Genomic DNA, 25477 nt, shown 5'->3' on the forward strand with positions numbered 1-25477 from the left:
CTCTACCTAAAATATGTGAATACTAACAAGTTTTTAAGACCAAAAACAATATAAATTCCCTAGATCAATTCATTAAATCATTTCCATAATGCTGATACATTAGTGGTAGTCCAATATGTATCCTTTAGAAGAACTTGCCTTTAAAATTTCAAACCATTGTGCCGGGAGATGGTGGCGCACGCCTTTAATCCCAGCACTCGGGAGGCAGAGGCAGGCGGATCTCTGTGAGTTTGAGACCAGCCTGGTCTACAGAGCTAGTTCCAGGATAGGCTCCAAAGCCACAGAGAAACCCTGTCTCAAAAAACCAAAAAAAAAAAAAAAAAAACCATTGTATCAACTCACCTTTTAAAGCAAAAAGGAAGACAAATATAACAGATGCAACATTTTCTCATAAAGCATTAACTTTCAATAATATGACAACAAATTCTAGGAGTTTTTAAAATATCATAACTTTTAAGAAACTGAGTCTATTGGCTTTAGACCCCTTAAATTCACTCTACTTACATAAATTACACCTAGAATATTAATTGTGATTTCTCCTCCTCTCTTGCCCCCTCCCTCCTCTCTTCCTTCTCTCTGTCATTTATAATAATAAGGTACTCAAGAAAATTTTCTGCAGAAATGGTAGAAAAAGTAAAAAACACATACTGTGTTAAAGAAATCAAGGACATTGTTTATGGGCCACATTTCCCAAGCCTTTCCTTCTTGTTGCACATAAACCAATAACTACCAATACGGCCAAGTACAGCTCCAAAGTATCAAAAACAGCTCACCCCTTCCAGTCGTCTTATAGAGGAAGAAGCAAGCCTACTTTTTGATCCCAGGATGCAAAAGCATAATTCTACATGTTTCAATAGTTTTAGATAGCACTGTGCTCTTTTACACAGACTGTTTTAGACAAAAGCATCTCATTGACTGTGATTTCTCAATACATCTTCCAAACCCACAAGCAGATGGATTAAGCAACATAAAAAGGCCATATAAATTCTCTAGATTTTATATGAAAATATGTCTTAGGGTGGCCTCGGGTTCAATATTGTAGCAATCAGCATAACTGAACAACATTTGGATTTATACTAGCCCAGAACAATACATTTCAAGGGTATTCTTATTTTTGATTCAAAACTCTTCATAAAGTTTACTACTAATGTCATCTTTAAAAAACAGAAAGGCCTGATTTCACTAAGGTCCTATGGAATAAAGTTCATCTCAGGTAGATCTAGGCTAAAGTGAACCCTTAAGATCTGATCTATAATAAATGATGTTCCAGAAACCCCACTGGATTTTGATCAAAGTGACAACAGTTATTGATAGGAAGAAAAAGGCAAGAGCATGCCTTATTTGAGGGAACTTCCCAACCATGTTACTGAATAATGAGGACTAAATTATCATATAGTTGTGAATTACCACAACAGTGAAGGCTTACAGTGTAATAAACTCAAATATAAAGTCTATTTTAACTATAAATACTAAAGGTATAATTTTGCTCAGGGTAAATATAATCACCTTACTATCTGTTACAACTACATAATTATTCGATAAATATTAAGCTTATGGGAAGAGCTCCATCAACCAGTTTCTTAAGTATTATTTAAACTGAGCTCTAACAAACTCAGGAAAACCCCACATCTATAGCACTGAGTCTATTCTGACTGTAAATGGTGACACCAACTGCCTGATTTATTAATTCACATGTGTACGATAGCATCTTAATTTTACTATATGAAAATATTACCGGAAAAGTAACACTGAGTAGATAGTATTGCAAAGAGTATTTACTCAAAATCAGGCAAATTTTTTGCTCTCCGATAGAATGCAATATAAATTATAAACACCATAGCCAGGAAAATGAAAACGCAAATGCTGTATATGAACCTGATAGCCCACCTTTCTTCTTGATTGGCATTCTTGGGTCTCTCCACTGACACTGGACTCGAGATCTCTTTGCAAGACTCTGCTTGATCCAGCTGAATTGAGGTGGAGCCAGGTTAACTGTTGCAAACCACTTCCCGCTTAAGCCTTGATATCCAGGCTGAGTCTTCTCTATTTCAAATAAAGAAAATAACGATGCATTTTTCCACAACCAAACACTTTACACTGCCCACGGCGTTCAGAGAAAAAAAAATAAGTTTTTCAATATTTGTAAAATATGTGCTCTTGTTTTAAAAGTTGAGAAAGTTATTGTATGCATAGAAAATGTTGTTAAAACTTCTCTCTTCCGGCAGCAATACTTTTGGATGTTCAATGACTAACTCACTTAAGGCACAAACCAATTTTAGGATTGTTGTCTTTATACATGACCGAAATGGTTGGTAATAAAGAGCATCAATTCTAAGGAAAAAGTTTAAACTCGCTCCTTCAAAAATACTTTTAAGAACGTCTGACTCTAGTCTTTTAAAGGGTGTGTGAGTTTGAACAGTTTTCTGGGGCAGAACAGAGAAGCAAAGGCCCCCTTCTGTTTAATGGTTCCGGATCTCACCCCCTCAGTAAAACAGGATCCAGCTTGTCACTTGGATATTTTTCTTCTGTGCTCTCCAAGCCCCCGGTGCTTGATCCTTAATGCCCCTCTGATTCTGATCCTCCCGTGTATTAACCGAGGGGATGGAAAAGAAGGAAAACAATCCCTTGGCGTGGAGACATTAAAGTGACAGCGCTATTCAATGGGCACTTGATGCAGGATGATTTGGCGAAGCCGACTTCTTCACACTGGAGTCATTCACATCCTGCCATCTCTTTGCATCCAAGCAGCTCCCTAGCCGGCAAAGAAAAACACTGAGGCTGCTGGAGAGGAGAAACCAAACCTTACCCCAAAGGTGTTTTCAGAAACGCTGTAGTAGTATTAGGCATGCGATCACACACTATGCAAATAGTCCGCGATATCCTAAATGGGAGTGCAGCTGTTTGGCTTCCACATCCACCCTTTGCTCAGTCTCTCTCTCCAATCTACCCACCTTCCTTTTGCAGAAAAGGCATTTCTCTGCCACCGCTGGCCACCCCTGCCCACACCCCGATCTTATACAGAAGAGCACCGAAATGTCCTGCACCCTCCACGCGATGAAGTGTTTCCTCGGGCAAGAGAAACAGCAGCACTAGAAATTATATAACTCTCGAATTTGGCTTGTCTAAGACATGGAGACTGGAGGGTCGGGGGTTGCTGGTCTGGGAGACGCTGCTGGGCATTTCACGTGCGCGGAAGCGCGCCTGGCCTCCTCGCAGCACCCTCCACCCCTGAAAGTCTGGCCGACCGGGGCTCTTCTGGGGAAGAGGGGGAGAGGGGACTTCTAACTGGACCCTTTCGGAGCGGGGCTGGAGGGTGGACTGTGAGGGGGACTGAAGACGGGGACGAGCAGGCTAGTCCGTGCTGCTCTGGCCGCGCGAGGGAGGCGGCCGGGAGGCTCTAGGGAGGGCCCCGAGAAGCCACAGCCTTAACACACCGACCAGGCCGGAGGAGCGAGCTGCCAGCGCTCGACTACCTCAGCCGCCCGGGGAAGAAGCCGCGCAGCAACAGGCCTGAGCCCGAACCGCCTCAGGTTCCCTCCAGGTTGGCCAAGAAGCGGCCGGGCTGACAAATTGCAGGCGAAGGACGAGCCTGGCAGCCCGGAGGCGGGCCCGCGGGCGCTTGCGCCTTTCTCGGAGCCAATGAGCGATCGCAGTTTCAGAACGCCACGCCCAATCTCCGCCCATCTGGGGGCGCGGCTTTTGGCTGGGTGGGAGCTGGCGCGGCCAGGGGAGCGACGGTCAGTCAGCTTCAAGTCCCGCCCCAGGCGCTCCGGCCACGCCCTTCAGACCTTCACGTGACGCGCCAAGATGGCGGCGCCGAAGCCGCAAGCTGGGTCCGAGTCGAGGGCTGCTGGTGCGTTGCTGAGGGGAGATGGAGAAGTGCCGCAGGTAGGCGGGAAGCTGGGGCTGTGTGGGTCGCCCCTTCGGAGATGGTGCACGGGAAGGATCTGAGCACGTAGAGAAAACAAACCGGAGCCCCGACTTTATGCAGGGCGTGATCGAGTCTCCAGTTCCTACCCACGTAGCCCTGAAGTCTCCTCCAGGTTCAATGTAGCTTGTTCTTTTTTCTCGAGGACGTTATACAAGCTTTGTCTTTAATTGGGAGTACTTTCTCACCTAGCCCCACACGGCCCGACCTCTACTGCTCTCGTTCTGTTTAAGATTTCTATCTTTTATTGATTTTGTTTGTCCTGGTCTAGCGACAGATTGTGATGAATTCTTAAAGACATTCACTCTTTTGATTACCTGGGAACCCGATTTACACCAGTGCTGGATAAATCATGTGAGAATGTTGGGTAAAATTCTGAAGGTCAATTCGAAAATATACTTAAGAGTACAACGCACTGTAAAACCCGCTGCAAGCCATGCACCTACACAAATGCACTTACTTGTACAGGGACGGAGATGTGATCGGTTGGGTGACTTTGAACTTCCTTAACTTTTAGATCAAAAGTTGGTTGCGGCAAAAATCTTCCATGTCAACGCTTGTTGAAAGCCTTCTTTCGGGAATTAGGATGGTGCACTTAACATGCCTGAAGCCCCGGCTTTTATCCCAACACCACAAAAATAAGTAAAAACTTCTGGGAAAGTTGTCTGCTTTAATCAAGGAGGGTAGTGAAAGACTTGCAAACAGCAGGTGCCAAAAATATTGGCTGTGACTTTTCATTATTTCAGTATTTACTGTCCTGCAACCATAATTCTGGGTACCCCTATCCCCAGAGCTCTTTCAAGGGCCTGGAAAATTTCAGTCGGTGCTGGGGGAGACTGCTTAGTGAATTGGACGAGAGCAGAAGAAACAATTCTGTAATGTTTTTTGATAGCCGTGTTATTGATATCTGCCTTCATAGTACACTAGATGGATTAGGGAGAGAATCCCCTTAGGAAGTACTATTTCCTCTTCCATTTGGATAGCAGCAGGGGAGAGCAAAAGATTTAAGTCCAGTCCCTTTAAAAACTTTTAATTTGTAAAGCATTTTGTGCCCTCCATCTTCCTCAGATAGTTTAAGGGAAAAGAACTGGCTTGAATACCATTGTGTTTTGAGGCAGCGAAACTGGTCTTTTGATCTATTATAAACCACTTTATGAAGATCGAGAAAACCATACTTGGTGTGTATTGACTTCCTGGAGTCTGGATCCATTGGTTTTTCATTAATTTGAGGCTTAATATATGTTCTTAACTGAGAAATATTAACATGTAATCTGTAGTGAGTCTTTTTATATTTATTGACTAATCCAGAAAATGTAAAACAAAAAATAAAAAGCACTGAAGTTTGAACCAGTAGACCTCTCACTGATGAAATAAGTAAACCTCTGCAACCAGAAATTTGGATTTGCAAGAAGTATCCGTATTTCCTTGTTAGGATGAAATTAAAAACTCTTAAGCTGCATGGTCTCAGAGTAGCAAAGAATTTAACAAATGCTCCCACAAAGACCCAAAAGTCCGACCCATAGCCAGACATTCAGAAAAGATCTTTTTAAAATTTGTTTTTTAGTTTTTCACCAGTTAGTTGGCCTAACCTTTGTGTTCTCTCAGTGTTGGTGGCTATTTATCACATGGGACACAGGAACTTTCCAATCCCCGAGTCCACCGCCATGAATCCAGGCTTCGTGGTATACCAGAGCTATTTCTGACAAAGGCCTTGCTTCTACCACAGGAAACTGAATGTGCAACATAAAGTCCCCGATCACCAAGACGCACTATCTCTTTCCAGGCTACAACAGTACCCATCTCCGATCTCTTTCTCTATTTGCCAAAGCACCCTGGCTCGCTCTTACCCACCCCTACGCCAAAATAATCTACAGAATGAGCTCCGCCTTTCACTAGAGAAGACAGGAGACTGCTGTCCACAAGCAAGTCCTCTTTCTGCCCCTAGGAGAGGGTAAACAAGGAGGGCCTCTGCCTCTGGGAATGAACAGAGGAAGCTATACTGAAAGAAAAAGAGCTTCTGGGTGGCCTGACTGAAGCTCAGTTTTCTAGTCTGTTGTCTTAGTCATTGTTCTAGTGCTGCAAAGAGACACCATGACCACAGCAACCCTTCTAAAGTAAAGCTTTTAATCCAGGGCTGGCTTGTGGTTTCAAGAGGTTAGTGCATTATTATTTTAGTGGGCCTGCAGCTGAGAGTTTACAGCCTGATCCACCAACAGCAGGAGGTTGGGGGTAGGGGTGAGAAAGAGAGAGAACCCCTAGGTTCAAAAGCATAGGCTTTTGAAACCTCAAAGTCCACTTCCAACAAGGCTACACCTCCTAATCTTTCTAAGTCCTCATATACTGCCACTCCGTGGTGAAGAAGCATTCAAATATATGAGCCCGTGGGGACCATTCTTACTCAAACCACCACATATGTAAACATAGAAATAATCATTTTCTCAAAAAAACAAAAGCAAAAGTCGGGCGATGGTGGCGCACGCCTTTAATCCCAGCACTCGGGAGGCAGAGGCAGGCGGATCTCTGTGAGTTCGAGATCAGCCTGGTCTACAAGAGATAGTTCCAGGACAGGCTCCAGAGCCACAGAGAAACCCTGTCTCAAAAAACCAAAAAAAAAAAAAAAAAAAAAGCATTGTCTTAACAGATAAGAGCCCAGTAAATATTGATTGAATCATTTCCTTAAAATGTTGTGTTGTGAAAGCAGATACCCCAACACCCAGAACATTCCTAGACTCTAAATGTTTTTAGCATGAAAATGGCTTTAGGAAGTTTTATTTCATGTTAGCATGGTGAGCTGTTATGACTCTGGAACTTCCTGTTTTCTAGGATATCAAGATGGCACTTTATACACATGGTCGGCTGATTCCTTCTCTAGAAGATGCAAAACTCATAAGACCAATGATTGCCGAAATATTGAAGAAGAAGTTTGATTACAATAAACAGTAAGAGACACACTCATGACTGAGCCACCAGCGTCACTTTCGTGTCCTTTCTATTACCATGGCCTCTGAGGCTTGTTTAAGAAACTGCTTTCTTTTTGCTCCTTCTGTTTGTCTTTTCAAAATTTGTTTATAGGTAATGTCACTTTTAAGTCTGGAGCATAGCCCCAGCCCCTGGCATTCATCCCAGCCCCCTGGCCTGGGAGTTGCATTAGACTGGACTCTAAATCCCAGCATGCCAGGTCCTGACCCCTCCCCCAGAAACACTCCCACAGGATGTTTAAGTGGGCTCCCAGAGGAGAAACAAGTGGTTCAGGGTTTGCTTGTGCTTCCTGCTTTCCTGTCTCCCCACCCTGTGCTCGCCCCACAGGAGTGGGCTCCCAGAGGAGAAACAAGTGGTTCAGGGTTTGCTTGTGCTTCCTGCTTTCCTGTCTCCACACCCTGTGCTCGGCCACCCCAGAGTATTTAATAAAATATGGGCATTTTAAAATGATTTGATTTGATGTAATTGGATTTCATTACAGCGGCGGAGCCGCCCGTCTAGGATTTTTTCCTAACAGTCACTCTAACACTTTGCAAAAGTGTTTTCCTATTGTCTTTCACTATTTCTCTTGCAGTTACTTTGCTGCAATGGCAGCCAGAGTTGCTGTCTTAAACTGGTCTAAAAGAGAATCTTCTGGATATTGATATATTTAGGAACACTGGCAACACTGGAGTTCCAAAAAGATGCCTTTGCGAAAGTTCTGAAAACACAACTGATAAACAATTCATGACGAAGGAAAAAGCTGCTTACTGAGCTGGCTGTGAAGGGTGCTTTATTTAGTTATTTACCTTTAAGAACTGGACAGGAATATCAATGGACTGAAACAGCAATGGATTGAAACAGTAGTTTGTTAGACTGGATAATTTCTTTTGCTTCTTTTTATATTATTTTTATTTGTGTGTTCGCGTGACTTTGCAATGTATGTGTGCACATGCGGGGGGGAGCCTAAAAAGAGGCGTTGTATCCCCCGGAACTAGAGTTAGAGGCTACTGTAGCCCTCAGATGTGGGTTCTGGAAATGAAACCCATTCTTTTACATCTTTTAAACAAAAAAATACCTAAACTTTTTGCTGAATTATTAGTTGTACAGATTTTTTTTAAATTAAAAGCAATTGGTATGAAACCAATTTGAAGGGTACTTACCTTTTCCTGATGAGCACTTATAATTCAAGTCAGTTTAGCAAGGCTGGGAAGGTGACTTAGTGGTCAAAGCTCTTTTTGTTTGAGGACTACAGTTTGAATCCCCAGAAACCCATAGAAGTTTAAGGTATACAGCAGTTCCAGCCTTAGAAGACAGAGACACTCCAGAGCAAGCTGGCAGGCAAAACTAGTAGTCTTTGAGCATGCCTGAATTAATAAAGAACATTCATGGATGGACAGTCCCCAATATCAACCTCATATTCATGTTTGCACACATGTACCCCCTCCCTGACACATTCATGTTCATGTGTGCACACATGTACCCCCTCCCTGACACACATTCATGTTTACACACATGTACCCCCTCCCTGACACACATTCATGTTTACACACATGTACCCCTCCCTGACACACATTCATGTTTACACACATGTACCCCCTCCCTGTCACACATTCATGTTTGCACATGTTTTCCCCCTCCCTGACACACATTCATGTTTGCACACATGTACCCCCTCCCTGACACACATTCATGTTTGCACATGTTTTCCCCCTCCCTGACACACATTCATGTTTGCACACATGTGTGCCCCCTCCCTGACACACATTCATGTTTGCACACATGTACCCCCTCCCTGACACACATTCATGTTTGCACACATGTGTGCCCCCTCCCTGACACACATTCATGTTTACACACATGTACCCCCTCCCTGACACACATTCATGTTTGCACATGTTTTCCCCCTCCCTGACACACATTCATGTTTGCACACATGTACCCCCTCCCTGACACACATTCATGTTTGCACACGTTTTCCCCCTCCCTGACACACATTCATGTTTGCACACATGTACCCCCTCCCTGACACACATTCATGTTTGCACACATGTGTGCCCCCTCCCTGACACACATTCATGTTTGCACACATGTACCCCCTCCCTGACACACATTCATGTTTGCACACATGTGTGCCCCCTCCCTGACACATTCATGTTTGAACACATGTGTGCCCCCTCCCTGACACACATTCATGTTTGCACACATGTTTGCCCCCTCCCTGACACACATTCATGTTTGCACACATGTTTGCCCCCTCCCTGACACACATTCATGTTTGCACACATGTACCCCCTCCCTGACGCACATTCATGTAACTCAAGAATAATGTAAACAACGGTTAAATTTTAGAGCTTTATTGATTTGGGTATGAGCCAGAATTAAGCTAAACCAAATCTGTCAGATTTTGTTCAGTGAAGTTTCATAAACCATAGACAAATTATTTCAAATGTATCTGGCCCAATTCACAACTCGTTCTTTTCTAGACAGGCTAGCCGAGTGAAAATAGCTTTCTTTTCTAGATGATCTTAAACAAACATTTGTTTTTCTTGAGGCAATTATTTTAATAACTGTCAGGGTCCGGTGCTAGCCCAGACCCTATTATTTCTGTTGACCAGACCCCAACATAAACTATCTCTCAAGACCAGCGTGGGAATAAAGACACAACTCACATAGCTTTATCGGGAGGGACTCTCTGTGATCCCTCATGAAATTCTGAGTTCACATGCTGAAGAATTTTCCTCTCGCTTTATTCTCCAAACAGCCTTATATATCAAAACATAAACTGAGGGGTAAAATCATTAGCATTTTGTTTCCTAGGTAACCAGGTGAGTGGCTTTCAGTCACGTCCACATCTACCTGTGCTTGCTATCACGTCTTCCTGCTCTGTGTGCTCGCTCAGTCACGTGGGCCTGAATTATTAGCACCTCTTTTCGGGCATCCTCCAAATTACAGAGAAAGGACCAGAGCCAACATCCTGACCTTTTGTTAGGGTAGCGACAGCCTGTCTGGAAGGGTATGTGACCATCTCAGGTGTGGCCTATGGCTTTAGACCCTGGCTGCCATACTATATAGAAATATGTGCCTACAAATAACAAGAAATATTTGATGCTGGGTACTGAAGAAAGAATAGATCCATTTCAAGAACGTTGTGTTAATCTTAGTATTTTTCTTTGGTCCTACCAGGCCTTATATTCTTGGAACTTTATTCTTTGGGACTACTAGTGCAATGTCTGGATTACTGGCAAACATCATTTTCAGAAACAGTTTCAAGGTTCAGCATGAAGCCCTGAAGACCTATGTATCCTTGACTACCATTCCGTTTTTGTCTACCATCGTGACCTTCAAGCTCTTTGTAACTGATGCTTTGGAGTCAGGTGAATGTAAATTCTTCAGTACATAATGGAATGGTTATGAACCACCATGTGGGTCCTCTATGAGAATAGCAGGTGCTCAAATACTGGTCTCTCTCCAGCCCTTCTTAGCATTTTTCTCTAATGTTCGTCTAATGACTTTCTTCCCTAATATACTGACTAGAAGCCATGTCTCTTTCTCTCCTCTCTCTCTTTCTGTTTTTCAGAATAGGGTTTTTCTCTGTAGCCCTGGCTGTCTTGGAACTCACTCTGTAGACCAGGCTGAGACCAGACTGGCCTCAAACTCTGTCTGCCTGCCTCTGCCTCCCGAGTGCTAGGATTAAAAACATGTAACACCATGCTTCACCAAAAGGTCTATCTCAGGGACACTTAAATTCCTGGCACCTAGCGTCTACCTGACACATAGTAAACAATGCGTATGTGTACCCACCTAGAATTCAGGTATCGGATGTGATAGGTTAGTATTCTTATGGAACATTCCTTCTTAAAAAGCACACATAAAGCCGGGCGGTGGTGGCGCACGCCTTTAATCCCAGCACTCGGGAGGCAGAGGCAGGTGGATCTCTGTGAGTTCGAGGCCAGCCTGGTCTACAAGAGCTAGTTCCAGGACAGGAACCAAAAGCTATGGAGAAACCCTGTCTCAAGAAAAAAATCAAGAAAAAAAAAGCACACATAAATGATATTTCCCCATATTTTAAAGTATAGCAAGTACAGTTTTAAAGCAAGATGTGTAAACAGAGGCTTTTTGTCCCGTCCAGTCCCACAGCCGCTTGTAAAATCATCACTCAGAGGCTTAATATTAATTACAAACTGTTTGCCCTATTGCTCAGACTTACTACTAATTAGCTCTTACAACTTAAATTAACCCATTTCTAGTAATCAATGTTTTGCCACATGTCTTGTGGCTTTACCTGTGCTGTAATACTTCATGCTCCTCCTCCGGCTGGCTGGCATCTGACTCCGCCCTTCTCCCTGAATCTCCTCTTGGATTTCCCATCTGGCTCTATCTTATCTTGCTGTAGGCCAAATCAGCTATTTTATTAACCAAAGGGAATAAAACATATTCACAACATACAAAAGGGTTGTCCCACAGCCAAGATTCATTTCAGCTTGTGAAGTGACTGACTGGATTCCTAACGTTCTTCCCACTGTTGAACTGTGGTTGCAGACAGCAGACCAACTGTGCTTTCACTTTCCAGGTAACATAAGCCGGGAAACCTGTGTTTGGAGAAGTATACTGATTGGTGTAATATGTGGTGTCACATATCCCACTGCTCTGGCCTTTAATACAAATGGACGTTTGGCAGTTAAGTAAGTCTGTCCATTGCTTCTCTTTTTACTTTATTCTTGACCCCCGCCATGTGGTGTGTGTGTGTGTGTGTGTGTGTGTGTGTGTGTGTGTGTGTGTGTGCGCGCGCGCGCGCGCGCGTGTGCACGCAGAAGACAACCCCAGATATTATTACTCAAAAGCTGTCCACTTGATTGTATGTTTTTGACACAGGATCTCACTGTGCAGCCATGCGCTCTATGTCTACCAGGCCAGCCTTGAACTCAGAAAGCTGCCTGCCTTTGCAGGTGCGGGGATTGAACACATGCCATTAGGCCTGTTCACCTTACATTTTTGAAATAGGGACTGTCATTGGTCCAGAGCAATGGATCCCAACCCTTTTGGTAGTCAAACAACCCTTTCACAGTTATTGCCTAAGCTCATCAGAAAACACAGATATTTATAGTACTAGTCATAACAGCAACAAAATTATACTTACAAATTAGCAACAAAATAATCTTTTGGTGGGGGTGTCACCAAAATGTGAGGAACTGTATTAAGGGATTGTAGCACTCAGAGGGTTGAGATCCGCTGAGCTAGAGCTTGCTGTTGGGCTGACCAGACAGTGAGCCCAGGGACCTTTCTGCCTCTGCCTCCCCAGCACTAGGGTAGAAGCACATGGTCAAAGCGTCTGGCTTTCTGTTTTTCTGTAACCTGGATGATTCTGGGGAGCAAACTTTAGTCCTTGTGGTTGCAAGCATTTTATTGATCCAGCTATCCAGTCCTTTTTCTTCTATTCCTTCCTTCCTGGGGGGGGCTTGCTGATAAACTCTCCTTTTTCTTTAGGTACAGGCTAATGCAAACAGAATAGCCTGCTAACATATACTTGGTATAATAGACCAGTACTGAAAGGACTGGTGTCAGTCCAGAGACATGGTTGACTCTTTTTCATTTTCAGGTATCATACTGTTCCACTCCCTCCAAAAGGAAGAGTTATGCTCCACTGGATGCTCCTATGTCATACCAGGGTGAAACTAATGTCCGTTCCGCTAGTATTTCAGACAGCTTTTGGAATGCTTCATGGCTTATTCCACTATGCTTTAACTAAAAAACTACATGCAAAATCTGTGCCTGGAGACTAACCAAAGAACCAGAGAAGGCTCGTCTGGCAGACTGGACTCTTTTGTAAAAGACTCGGGTGCTGATCAAAGAGTGGGAAGCTGCGCTGCTCCTTTTGACTACTGTGTATCAAATACTCAGTAAATACAACTGAAAAACAAGTGCAAGTTTCATCCTTCTTTCTTTGTTGTGTATACAAATAGGTTTGGTGGGGCTGGAGAGATGGCTCAGAGGTTAAGAGCACTGACTGCTCTTCCAGAGGTCCTGAGTTCAATTCCCAGCAACCACATGGTGGCTCACAACCATCTGTAATGGGGTCTGGTGCCCTCTTCTGGTAAGCAGGCAGAATCTGTATACATAATAAATAAATAAATTTTAAGAAAGAAAGAAATGGATTTGGCACCTCAGGTCTTACCTACGCCGATTAGTGTGCATCTGGGACTATGCATGTTGTACAGAATGAGCCCTAGAGACCTCTCAGAAGAGGAATATGAAATCCGAGCACATAGCGTAAGATGGTATGACAGATACACATATTGTGAGGGATCTGAGGTTGTAACTGTTAACTGTTTAGGCAGATGATGTGATGGGGGAAGTAGCATGAGCTAAATGTTGAAGGGGGAATTGGAAGTTCATAAGGGGAAATTAGGAGGTCCTTGTGCTCATAGATAAGCATTATTAGGGGAGCCAGGAATGTTAAACACACAGGATTGTCTCTTCAAAGGGAGTAATGTATAACTTGGTTTTATTTTTCTCTATGAAGGGACCATTGATCAGTCCATACTAGGTCTTTCCTATTGTGAGGGAAGGAAAAACAAAGCCTAGGGGCAGCCAAGCTGCAGTGGGACATGCAGCAGTGGACTACCTAACTCAGGCAATGCCATCAGACTCCCCTCCCCACTGGGCCAGAACTGGACAGCAGAAAGGGCCATAGAGCTGAGGGCTCTGAGTTCTGGTCAAATTGCACAGGAGGGCTAGCCCTGAACACACCTGACTCAATACCAACAGAAACTGGCTTCAGAGTCCACAAGATCTGTCCTGGTGTGGAATATTTGTAGACTATGTTGTACATGTGTAGCTGTGATTGGTGTAATAAGAAGCTGAATGACCAGTAGGTAGGCAGGAGCGGATAGGTGGGATTTCTGGAGAGAGAGGGGAAGAAAAAAGGAACCCAAGCATGAAAGTCACCTGCCATATGCGGAGGAAGCAGGAAGGGCAGGATGGAGTGAGGTAACAAAATTGTGGAAGAACATAGATTAAAAATACAGGTGAAGTTATAAGTACTAGATAGGAACAAGCCTAAGCTAAGGCTGATCTTTTAGAATAAGCCTGTGCTCACAGCACAAAAAAAGTCAGATTACAGCTGGCATTTTTTTAATGGTCTTCCTGAGAGGGTCCAAGCAATACATTACTGCAGTCCAGACTGCAAAATAATTGACAGGGATTTTTATTCCCCTTTTCTGGCTCTTTTTGCATTCGCTCCTATGCACTTCAAATTATCAACATCAGTGGTTCCTTGTTTAGGAAACCAAGGATGAATGTTATGGTCATCGGCACAGAGCTGCAGAGCTAATGCTCTGAATAGTTTGCCCCTTTGGATCTTCACGGGTGTCTCAGTCAGTCACATAAAATGCTTTGCATCAGAGGACTGAGAAGAACCATGCTTCACTCTCTCACGGCTGGGAGCCCTTGAGTGAGATTAACTCCTACTCTCCGCTTCTGTTTACGGAAAGATTTCCTCACCTTCACCAAGGGTCAAGCCCCATCTATTGAGTGGCAGTTGGAGGGATCTCTGCAACTCCCAGGGCCAGCAGAGGATCCAAGACAGGGGAGAAGGCAGTTCAGTTCAACAAGACTCAGTAGCAGGTGTTGGCTCAAACTTCAAGGGTCTGACCTTGTGTAGCTTAGGCATATTTAAGCACAACACAAATTATTAAAAAATTTCCTAGTGATAATTAATCCCATGTGCGCAACAAAGCTTCAGACTACATCAAAACTCTCTGTAAAGACATCTTCCATTAAAGATAGGTTCTAATAGGTGGACTGAGAAAAACAAGCTCAAGGGTCTTGGGGAGGATCTAATGTGGTTTTGGCCACACAGATAATACAAAAGTTAACCATGTCCACTCCCAGCCTTCTGGGTGGAAACAGGTTATACACCCCTCCCTTTGAAGAGACAACCCTGTGCGGTTAACACTCCTGTTTCCCCTGGTGTTGTCTGCTGTGGATAGTGCTCTTGTACTGTAAAGATTTGTCATCACTCATATTGGTTTAATAAAGCACTGATTGGCCAGTAGCCAGGCAGGAAGAATAGGAGGGGTGACCAGACCAGGAGAATTTTGGGTAGAGGAAAGGCAGAGGCAGTCACCACCAGACATAGAGGAAACAAGATGAGAATGCCTTACTGAGAAAAGGTACCAAGCCATGTGGCTAAACATAGATAAAAATTGTGGCTTAAGTTGTAAAAGCTAGTTAATAAGCCTGAGCTAGTAGGCCAAACAGTTTATAAGTAGTATAAGCCTCTGTGTTTCTTTGGGACTGAACGGCTGCAGGACCAGGCGGGACAGAAACTGTCTATAGTTATCTGTGAACATATGGACATCCATGCCTCCTACAGAAAAGCATCCCTCTGCTCTTTCCCCTGAATCAGTATAGTAAGCAGACTCTTATTTACAATTACCTTCACTTACAATTGAAATACTCACCACATAACTGCATGTCATATATGAAAAACCAGAAGTGTAGTGATTCAGTCGCTGTCCTAAAAACGGACGAAATCTGAAGCATTTACAGCACTTTCTCTTTTGGAATCTGCTGAGTCATTCAGTTGTGAATGAACACTGACGAGAAAAGGTATGGAATAAAATCCCACAGAGTTCATGCTTTTTATGATTATATTAAAAACTGGTAACCTTGGAAATACAGCAAGGTTGACCTTTCTTTATTGCCCCTGTATTTTGAAAGTTGAGTCACTGTACCTTATCTACTTCAAATCATCTTTTCTGAGGCTAGGGTGACAACTCAAAGGTCAAGTGCACTTGTTGCTGAAACTTGAGGACCAGATTTGGATCCCAGCATCCACACAATAAGCTGGACATGCCCCCATGCATGCCTGCAGTCTACTGCTGTCTGGGGGGCCAACCTCCAGCAGTACGAGGCCTAAGCTAGACTTTTCTGTCTGAGGGGGGTTTAGGGAAAGAAACACTCTCTTGATGGCTTCCTTCTTTATTCTCTGTTCTCTCATTCTTTCTGTGTTCTTTCTCTACTGTATACTTTCTTTCTACATCTTATATGCTCTGTTGCAACTAAGTTTTTCAGACAATATAGGAATTACAGTGTGGTTACATTCTGTTTCTCAAGTGAATGATTTCAATGACTACAAAACAAACAGTAAAAACAGCATGTTTTCCATATCCCTTACATGATTAAACATTTTATATATTACAGGTGAAAAACAAATTATCCCAAAGACTCACATGCATTCATACCCAACCAACTTGTAGACTCACTGTGTGGCCAAGCAAGGTGTTCTTGTCAGGTCTTCTACTGACAGGCTGCATTTTGCAGTTACAAGGAAAGGGCCAATCACTTTATTCCTTACCCTGAAAGGGAATCTTACCAGGAATCTTGAAGGAATCACAAACCTAAACTTTTATATACAAAAAACAGTCAGCTCTACTTTAAATCTCTAGGGTACATACCCACTCACCAAGAGGTTTGTTTTTTTTTTTTTTTCGAGACAGGGTTTCTCCGTCGTTTTTGGTTCCTGTCCTGTACTAGCTCTTGTAGACCAGGCTGGCCTCGAACTCACAGAGATTCACCTGCCTCTGCCTCCCGAGTGCTGGGATTAAAGGCGTGCGCCACCACCGCCCGGTTACCAAGAGTTTTTTTATATCACAAGATTGAGGACAGAAATAGGTATAATGAATTAATCATCACCTTTTGTCATCAACTAATCCTAGCAAGAAAGGTACATCAGCCAACTATAATTGGGCTACATTGTTCTTGTTCCCTGATCTTAACGAGTTCTGCATTCAAACTCTGTGCCTTTCTAAAACTTCAGATTGTCTTCTTGGGGTATTTTCACCTCAAAGCTATATAACAAGAACATCTTAGTCTGACTTGGTCATTTGCAAAGCTTTGTTTCAGCTGTGATGCCCTCTGAACCCTGTGTGCACATCTCCCAGCACTGAGGGTAAAAGAATTTAAACTAGCGGGCTACTGGGACTCAGTTGTTAATCATTAACTTACGCTACAACCTGTGCTCTTCCTTAAGTGAAGTTCTTAGGCCCTGGCTGTGAAACATATCCTTTTATATTTTTTATTTATCAAAACTCTGTATAGGGTATCATTATTATTATCAATTTAGACAGTACAGCTTAGGGAAGGGTCCTTTTTGACAATCCACAGATAAAAATGCCCAAGAGAACAGGATGTTTCCAAGAGCTAAACATATTACAGGCAGTGGCGATCTCCCCACATCCACTCACACCATGATGAATACCAGAGAAAGAGTTGCAGAAATGCAAAACAAAAACAAGTCAAAAATCTAACAAAATTAGTTTTGCTAGGGAACAGGTGCTCTTTTGTCAATGAAAAGGAGGAAAACTTTGCTATCAAAAATCTTGAAGACAATTAGGAAGAAAAATCTGTGGCCATCCCTGAAGCCTCTAACACTGCAGAACTGTTTATCCATGAAACTGGAAAATAAAATTGTTCTAAAAGTACTTTTAAAGAAAAGAAAACTTGTAAAGGCACAGCAGAAGCAAAAGGCATTCTGGGGTCTGCAGTGTCGTGGCCTTGCCTAAACGAGATTGGTTGATCAGTTTCTCCTAATGGACTGACACCAGGAACTTCAGTTGCCACCCGCTGCTCCTCTGGGATGGACATTGGCAGTAGGCCCCAGTGCTGAGTGCGAGGGACAGAGGCAAAAAGAATATCGGGACTGTGTCTGCCAGCATTGCCAAAAGACATAAGATCCAATTCAGTGAGAGGCCCTGCTTGAAAAGGAGGAGGCCAGTGATGGAGGAGACCTCACACCCTCCTCTGGTGTTAGCGCATGAATACAGACAAGCACACCACACACACACACACAATGTGCACGCACGTGACTTTATATGACTTCTGAGTCTGACAATTCACTTGACGTGACCATCTCCAACTTCCCCAAGTTGCTGTGGTCATGGTGTTTCATCAGGGCAGTAGTGACCCTAACTGATACAGGTGTCTAGAGAAGGCCTGCCTTCTAGATCAAAACCAGCTCCTTTCCATTGTGTTAGTTCATGGAAATGGAGCAAAAGGGGTCTCTGCAACCTCTTGTCTAAGGGAACTAATCTTATTCCTGAAAGGTATCATTTATCAGCTCCATTCTCCCAGGTCCCACCGCCTCTAGAGTGGGAACACGTGTGTGCACACACAAGGGGAAGCCTCTCCTGTACTGAAACCAGTTGAATTTGAGAGTAGGTGTGTCAATATGAAAGCAGCCTTTATAACAGTATTGCCAAGGGATAAGGTGGCTGTTTCACAATGAAAAGACCATTGATCTTTTAATCATATAATAATAGAATTTGAAAATGTATGAAGAATGGAAAGGGGGAAATTTCATATAAAAGTTGGAAATTTCAACAACTTGCGACTTAATTGAAAAGCTGGCATAAATTAGAAAGAATGAAAAACACTCAAACAATACTGTCTGCTGGGCACAGTGGCATGTACCTGTATTTCCAGCTGTTCAGGAAGTTGAGACAGAAGAATCATCTGTATTCCCAGAAGTCTCAGGCCACACAGACCCCACCTCTCCAAGCAAAGGAGCACAATCACCAATTTGTCTCAATTGCTGCTTTCTGGAATTCTTGTGACAACAGAAGAGTACATATTCCTTTCATGTACACATGAAAAACTCACTTGGAACAGAATCTGCACTATAAATATCAATACATTTTAAAAGGATTTAAACCCAACCAAGCATGCTTTCCAACTATAAAAGAACTGAACCAGAAATTTAAAAACAGATTAGAAAACCAAGACACTTCCAGATAATCCACAGGTCAAGAAACTTAAGAGAAATCACAAGACTTTTTAACTGAATTCAGGTAATTTCCATTTTAAATTTCAAAAATCTGTGGGAGAAAAGAGGTACTTAGAGGGGAATTTCTGACATTAAACACACATCCCAAAGGGTAAAGTGATCTCAAACCAATGACCTCACCCATGCCCATCCTTAAGAAACTAGAAAAAAATGGAGAAAACATTAAGTCTCAGATAAAAATAAGGAGATAATAAATAGCAGAAAGGAAAAATTCAATTTGAAAACATAAAAACCCACACTAAATAATATCAATGAAACAAAAAACTGAAATTTCAAGAAGCTGAAAATAATTATAATCCATTAACCAGCCTAATCAGGCACCAAAGATTTGAAAAGAGAAGACACATGAGATCACTGCAGGGTTCACAGATATTAAAAGCAATAAGGAAAAGCTTAAGAACAATTTAATCCGATAAATTTGAAATTTTAAACCAAATGGGAATTTTATTTTGTCCTGTGAAAACTTACTAAATTCAATCTAAAAGGTATCTGTAAGTAGAGCACTCAAATGTCTATATAGACGCCGGATTTAGAGTTACAGTCCTCCCAACCAGGAAAAGTCCAGGCTCAGAAGTCTTCCGCGGTGATTTTACCAAACATTCAAATAATGTCAAAATTATACAAACTCTCCCCCCAAAAAAGCGAGAAGTGAACAGTTGCTCAATTACTCTCAGTAGTATCTGCTCTAGCCTACTCCCAGGGAAAAGGGCTCGGTGGCTTAAAATTCTTTGTTTCCACAAGAATCTGAGTGATTTCTGGCTTTTACTAGAACCTCTCAGGTTTTCCAGGGAATCTACTCATTTTTAAAAAAAAAAAAAAAAAATTCCGCCTCCTCCCAGCCTCCCATTTCTCTACTCATACTTATATGATAAAATCCAGGACGCTCCAAGCAATTTGGTAGGCATTTTTATCGACTATTCACAACTTTACAAAATAACCAGTTAAAGAATTTTGTCTCTTCCCATTTTATAGATCCAGAAAGTAGCAGATGAGAATTGAGACAGAAATCTTCAGAGGTATGGCTCAGGGCAACGGTTACCAGTTGTGCGGACTTTGTAGAGACCCTAAATCCCCAGGCTGCTTTGTTTGGAACTCACTGTGGAGACCAGGCTGACCTGGAACTCACAGAGATCCCCCTGTCCCCGGGTCCTGAATGCTGAGATTAAAGCATACGCTATCCCGCCCAGCTTCCTTGCTTCTGAACAGTTACTTTTCACTACTTTCACCCAACCCGGTTCTGGAGGATACCGGGAATGCTTGAGGCAAACGAAGGCTCGCAATGGAATTGCTTCCCTTCCGCGGGCAGTCACCCACAGCACAGCGTGGCACAGAGAGCTGACGATTCTGGCGACCGGAGATGGATCAAAGGCATCTCAGTCTCGGGCTAACTTCACTGCCGGATCATCCGACACCCGCCGGGAGCCGGAAGCAGGCTGCTGCCCAGCTGGGGAGGATTCGGGCTGCCAGCTCCAGCGGAGGACGGTTTCTGCCGCAGGACCTGGCCCTCTGCAGCCGCCAGCCTCCGCTGATCCCCGACCGGAAGTCCCTCCCCAGGAAGCAGAAGCAGTGACCTGGTCACGTGTCAGCCAAAGATGGAGTCCAGGCGACCCTAAGGAAGGTTGCGGTGAACCAGGGCGCAGGAGACACTAGGAAAGCACCGGCGGCTGGGAGGAGGGTATAAGGTGCGGCTCATCCCGCGGAGCGGTAAGTAACTATGCCGCTGTCGGCAGATGCACCGGGTGACAACGATGGCGGAGGAGCTGCGTGTGCTGAGCCCCTCCTCCCTCTCCACCCTAGAGGGGAACACACCTTGCTGCATTGTTTAATCTCAGAAGTACTGTCATTTTACAGGGTAACCTTGACCAAGTTTAATTTTCCGATGTTCCATTTTTTATGCAGACGTTTTTGAAAATATGCGTAGTATTTCGATTTATTATTTGAGAAATAGCCTGTAGCTCAGAAACTGACAGTCCTCCTGCCTCCGCTTCCCAAAGGCTAGTGTTACAGGTGTCACCGCAGGTGGCCTTTGCTTTTCGTTACTGCCACCCGGAAGTATTTTTTAAAAGACTTTTTGTACACAAAAACTCACTTGCCATTTTGACATTCACCCTATCTGGTACAGAGATCAGCAAACTACTGGCGTGTGGGCCGTATTCAGTCTAAAGTGTCTGTCACGTCTATTCAGTGCCTGCAGACGCCAGAAGAGGGCCTCAGATCAGCTTGGCCTGGAGCTACAGTTGTGAGCTGGGTGCTGGGAATTGAACTCGTCACTGTGGGAGAGCAACTGGTGCTCTTAACTGCTCAGTCGTGTCTCCAGCTCCAGATTTTTAGTCATGTGTGTATGTGTGTCCAGTGTGGCCTCGTACACACATCTGCAATGCCCATGGAAGTCGGAAGAGAGTATCCATTTCCTGGAACTGGAGAGCCTGAGGCCCTAATTCTTGTCCTTCCCAATAGTGCCACTTCCTGACCACAAATGGTTTTAACGGTGTTTACACTCACTTGAAATACAATTTATAGCTCCATCAGCAGCATGGCACATCCTCCTGCGTGCTTCCAGGACATTGTCTAATAATGTTAACTAGCCTGAGAACCTAATGATTACCCCAATGGCTCATTTTATCGAAGTGTACTAGTTGGTAGTTCTATTTCCCACTTGTCTACTGAACACAAGTTCTTTGTTTTGTTTTTTTTTCCTGTGGTAAGTTTTCATGTAGCTCATGCTGACCTCAAACTCGCATGGAGTCCTCCTGGGTCCAGCCAAGCGCGACAACTACAGACATGTCATCATGTCTGAATTAGACATTTCATAATTTTTGTTTCATGCCTGCTATAAACTGCTTAGGAAATAAGGATTGTGAATTGTATTTCTTAGAAACTCATGCGCTGTTTTTCATGTTCAGGCTTCTGTTGTGCTTTCCTGGGGGGCAGGGATGTTTTGTTCATATGCTGCATATACACTGACTTTTCAGATTATGAAGTTAATCTGCAACTTTCGAAGGTATCTCAGGAGACTCTTTCTAGATATATTTTAAAATGGAATTTTTATGTATTTTAGGTCCAAGATGGAAGAGCATAAACAAAGTGCTATCAAAGACGATCTAATATTTAATATCATATCCAGAAAAATTAAACAACTTCCGGAATCAGAAAGGTAAGATCCCTTAGTATTAAAATGTCTCTATAAGAAAGATGTCGCAGCGTTTTAAGCAGGAAAAATTTGATCCCACTAACATTATTGTCTATTCCAGCCAGTTTGGGGAATAGATTTAAGGTGGGCGATTGGCACCAGTGAAAAAACCAGAATAGTTAAGTTACTCTAGTGAGTAGAGACATCACGGGGGAGCTGAGACGTAAAATATTACTTGGAGATTGCTGCGTCTTCCAGTGTGGAAACCACAACAATTCCACCTTTTGCTGGCACTTAACCGTCTTAGAGCAGAGAACCTAACCTATGTACTGAGCAGTAGTTGAGAACTTGATCAATTTCAGCAACTTGTGCCCCTTACCACTACCCCTACACAGACACCCCATTTAGTTGTTTCCTGGTGCTGTTTCTTGAGGTAAACAGAAAACCTACACAAGGTAGGGAAAGCCTGAACCACTGTTCTAAGAAACTGAGATGATGACAACAGAAACAAAGGAAGAAACCGGGTTACCAGCGCTCCAACAAATTAAAAAAGGGCAATGGAAATTGAGCTGGTATTGTAAGGTTAAGATTTAGCTTGGAAGCGATAAAAATGTTTCATTTTAAAGCCACTGCAAACTACAGATTAGCTGTGAGACGAGAAAGTGGTTCTTTGCAGGTTTCAGCACCACTGTTTTAAGCATTGGTTCCTACAGTTAAATAGAGATGACTCCCATTTTGTGACTTTTATATATTTGCAAAAGTGTACAAGTTCCCTGTTTCTTTAACCCCTACAAAAGACAGGCTTCTCACATTGGGGCTGTAGCTGTCTAGAATTTCCTGAGCCATTTCTAGAGCTGTGAAAACATCAATTCATTCTCTTCCCATGCAGCCAACTAGGAGAATCTCCACGGTAGAATGCAGCTCTTCTTGTCTCTGTAGCAACAAGCCACCCTTATGGAACTAGTGCTCAGTGAATGAAATGGCAGGCATGTGAATGCCAAATGAGAGGTCAGGAAAGCATCTCACACACGAATGCTCAGTATCATGCCCTAGAAAAGCTTTTAAAATAAGCACAAACTCCAGGACCTAGGGGTGGCACCTTTAGGGTTACTCTGATGGGTGGAGAAATGAGAAACATCCACCAGGGAGCCACACTGCAGATCACAGCACAAATGCTGGAAAGCAGACTGTGTAACTCAAGAGCTTATTCTAGTTGTACTGGTGCTTTTAGGTATTTCTCCCCAAAATTAAACATATGTTTCTCTACTTATCTCAAATTACCAATAAAATGTTCATCACTGAACTATTATAAACTAGCATAATGTTTCACTTAAATGTTAGTTACCCCAATTTCCTAATCTGGATAATATTATCACTTAAGGAAACAACGTTGAATATGTATCTGCGTGTATAAGCAAGTTCTTTATAGACACAAGGGGTATAAGTCAGCAGTAACGCCTTAGAATGTGTTATATTCTTAAGTATGTGAACTCAAAAGAGCCAGGCATCTCCCACTTCAGAGCTGCTCCCTCTTACATAATTCAGGCAAGGCTCTTCATTAAAATCACAAAATGCATGTAGCATCCTTATACACTGCCCAAATTCAAAAGCCTTTTTAGACTAGAAATGTAGGTGTGAAGCTGTAATTTAATTTTGTTTTTATGACCCTGTAAGGGGAAGAGATGTCTAATTCTCTCCAATATGCTAGTAAGTTCTATAACATATCAAAATTGAAGAACTTAACCAAATTGTGGAAACAGGTTTTTTTTTCCTCGCCCTCAGGTATCTGCTTCAACATGGATCCACATATGTCGGACTTAATGCTGCCTTCAGTGGCCTGATAGCAAACAGTCTTTTCCGGCGCATCCTGCATGTGACACAAGCTCGGCTGGCTTCTGGCTTACCAATGGCCTTGATGCCATTTATGACCGCGAGCATGACTTTCACAGGTTTTGTGAGTTTACCTTTGAGTTCAGGTATGCTTTATTTGTTATCCCTCGTTTGCCTTAGTACACCTATCCTAGTACCAAAATATTAATACTCAACAGCTGTAGGCTATAATGCGGTCCTCAGGGAAGGCTGAATCTTGCTGTCTTGTTACACAACTGATTCTGCCAACCAAGCAGAGTATGTGTACAATGGTCATAGTTCCCTAATCTGAAGCAGCTCATTTCCACATTGTGTGAAGTTCTCTCAAGGAAAGTATGTTGTGGGAATACAACTGTCATCTCTTGAAGCACTGTGTGTATTTAGCAGGAAAAAAAAAAAAGCTTCCCTAAAACTGCCATGTACCCTGAGTATTCCATGTGTGTATGGGATTGTTCTGGATGAAAAAAATACCATCATAGGGGCCAAGGAAGGCATTTTTATGTTTTATTTTCTGTTAATACTGATTCAAATTTCTAAGAATCCAGATAGAATCGAGCTATTTTCCTGCTTATCAGTATTTCCCACCCAACGCCTTAAACATGCTAAGCATGTCCTCATACCAGAGCTACATTCTAACCTTTAAGCATGACTTGCAAGATCTTTTCTGCGGTTTCAATGAAAATAGAATGCAAACCCTCGATTCTTTAAGTCACGTTTGCTTAAACATCCTGAGCATCACTTTGCTAATTCCTCTCCCAGGTGACTTGAACTGTGAGACCTGTGCCATGACCCGGGGCGCACTGATCGGTTTTGGTATGGGTGGTGTATACCCTATCCTTTTCGCTATACCTGTGAACGGAGGCCTTGCTGCCAGGTAGGATGGTTTCTACTTTAAAAACTTTTATTTACATGACCACCTAAGGAACTCAGAACCAAAAATATATTGTGTTGAGTCATTTAGACCAGAGGCAGTGTTTCCCTTCTCAGGAGTCGCAAACTGCTCCCTGTAAGCCTTCCACACCAAAATCACTCGTTATTCTCTCAACTCTTGGGGCTGTCTGTTCTGTGCACCTCCAGAGGGGACTAAAGAGGCACAAGAAACCAGAATCATTTTTAAGACTGACGACTATGAAAACCATTGCTGCCAACAGTGAATATATGCCAATAAAAAAAGGAAGACTCCCATTGTCTTTTAGATAGTTTTCCCTTAAGATTACTTTAAGACTTATTAAGACGTACATGTCTGATCACTATGTTTTCTTACAGGTATGAATCAAGCCCTCTGCCACAGAAAGGAAACTTCTTAAATTACTGGATTACAGTTTCTAAGCCTGTCTGTAGAAAGATGGTATTTCCCATTATACTTCAGACTGTGTTTGCAGCATACCTTGGGGGCAAACAATATAATCTCCTCATAAAGGCCCTTCAGCTACCTGAACCTGGCTCAGAAATTCATTGACTTGAAGCAAATATGTACAACAAAAATAAAATAATCTGTTTCTTATACTAAAAATACAGACTCGTAATTTTTTACAAGATACAACTCTGACCTGCAAAGAAAGACTGCAGAGCAACACAAGTTAGAACCCAATAAAAACTAGAGGCATAGTTTTGAGGCTGGGAATGTAAGTTAGTGGCAGAAATGTTTTGGCATGCAAGAGAACCTAGGTTTAATTCCTAGCTCAAAAAACAAATTTAAAAGAACATAATCTCTCTAGTTTGCCCAATACTGTTTCTTCACCAC

At 42.9% G+C, this 25477-nt stretch overlaps 3 protein-coding genes across 9 annotated transcripts in view; 2 read left to right on the plus strand and 1 right to left on the minus strand.

Annotated features, from left to right (window-relative positions):
- The window catches only part of Dlg2 (discs large MAGUK scaffold protein 2), a 1657078-nt gene extending 1653493 nt beyond the window's left edge, over window positions 1-3585 (minus strand). For all 7 annotated transcript variants that reach the window (XM_075952981.1, XM_075952978.1, XM_075952983.1 and 4 more), the window contains exon 1: window positions 1888-3585. In XM_075952981.1, the coding sequence (XP_075809096.1) occupies window positions 1888-1906 (19 nt within the window). In that variant the 5' untranslated portion in view covers window positions 1907-3585. The remainder of the gene's footprint in view (window positions 1-1887) is intronic.
- A 157-nt stretch (window positions 3586-3742) lies between these two features.
- Tmem126b (transmembrane protein 126B) lies at window positions 3743-12808 on the plus strand. Its single transcript, XM_075953015.1, has 5 exons — window positions 3743-3888; window positions 6752-6867; window positions 10073-10263; window positions 11460-11571; window positions 12486-12808. Exons 1-5 carry the CDS (start codon window positions 3808-3810, stop codon window positions 12667-12669), a joined length of 684 nt encoding a protein of 227 aa, XP_075809130.1. The 5' UTR covers window positions 3743-3807; the 3' UTR covers window positions 12670-12808.
- Window positions 12809-20302: 7494 nt separating this feature from the next.
- Window positions 20303-25246, plus strand: Tmem126a (transmembrane protein 126A). Its single transcript, XM_075953016.1, has 5 exons — window positions 20303-20438; window positions 21793-21888; window positions 23647-23840; window positions 24493-24607; window positions 25000-25246. The coding sequence occupies exons 2-5, from the start codon at window positions 21800-21802 to the stop codon at window positions 25190-25192; spliced, it is 591 nt and encodes a 196-aa protein (XP_075809131.1). The 5' UTR covers window positions 20303-20438; window positions 21793-21799; the 3' UTR covers window positions 25193-25246.
- The last annotated feature ends 231 nt before the right edge of the window (window positions 25247-25477 follow it).

This window comes from Microtus pennsylvanicus, chromosome 18, assembly GCF_037038515.1.
Source record: "Microtus pennsylvanicus isolate mMicPen1 chromosome 18, mMicPen1.hap1, whole genome shotgun sequence".
Taxonomy (NCBI): Eukaryota; Metazoa; Chordata; class Mammalia; order Rodentia; family Cricetidae; genus Microtus; species Microtus pennsylvanicus.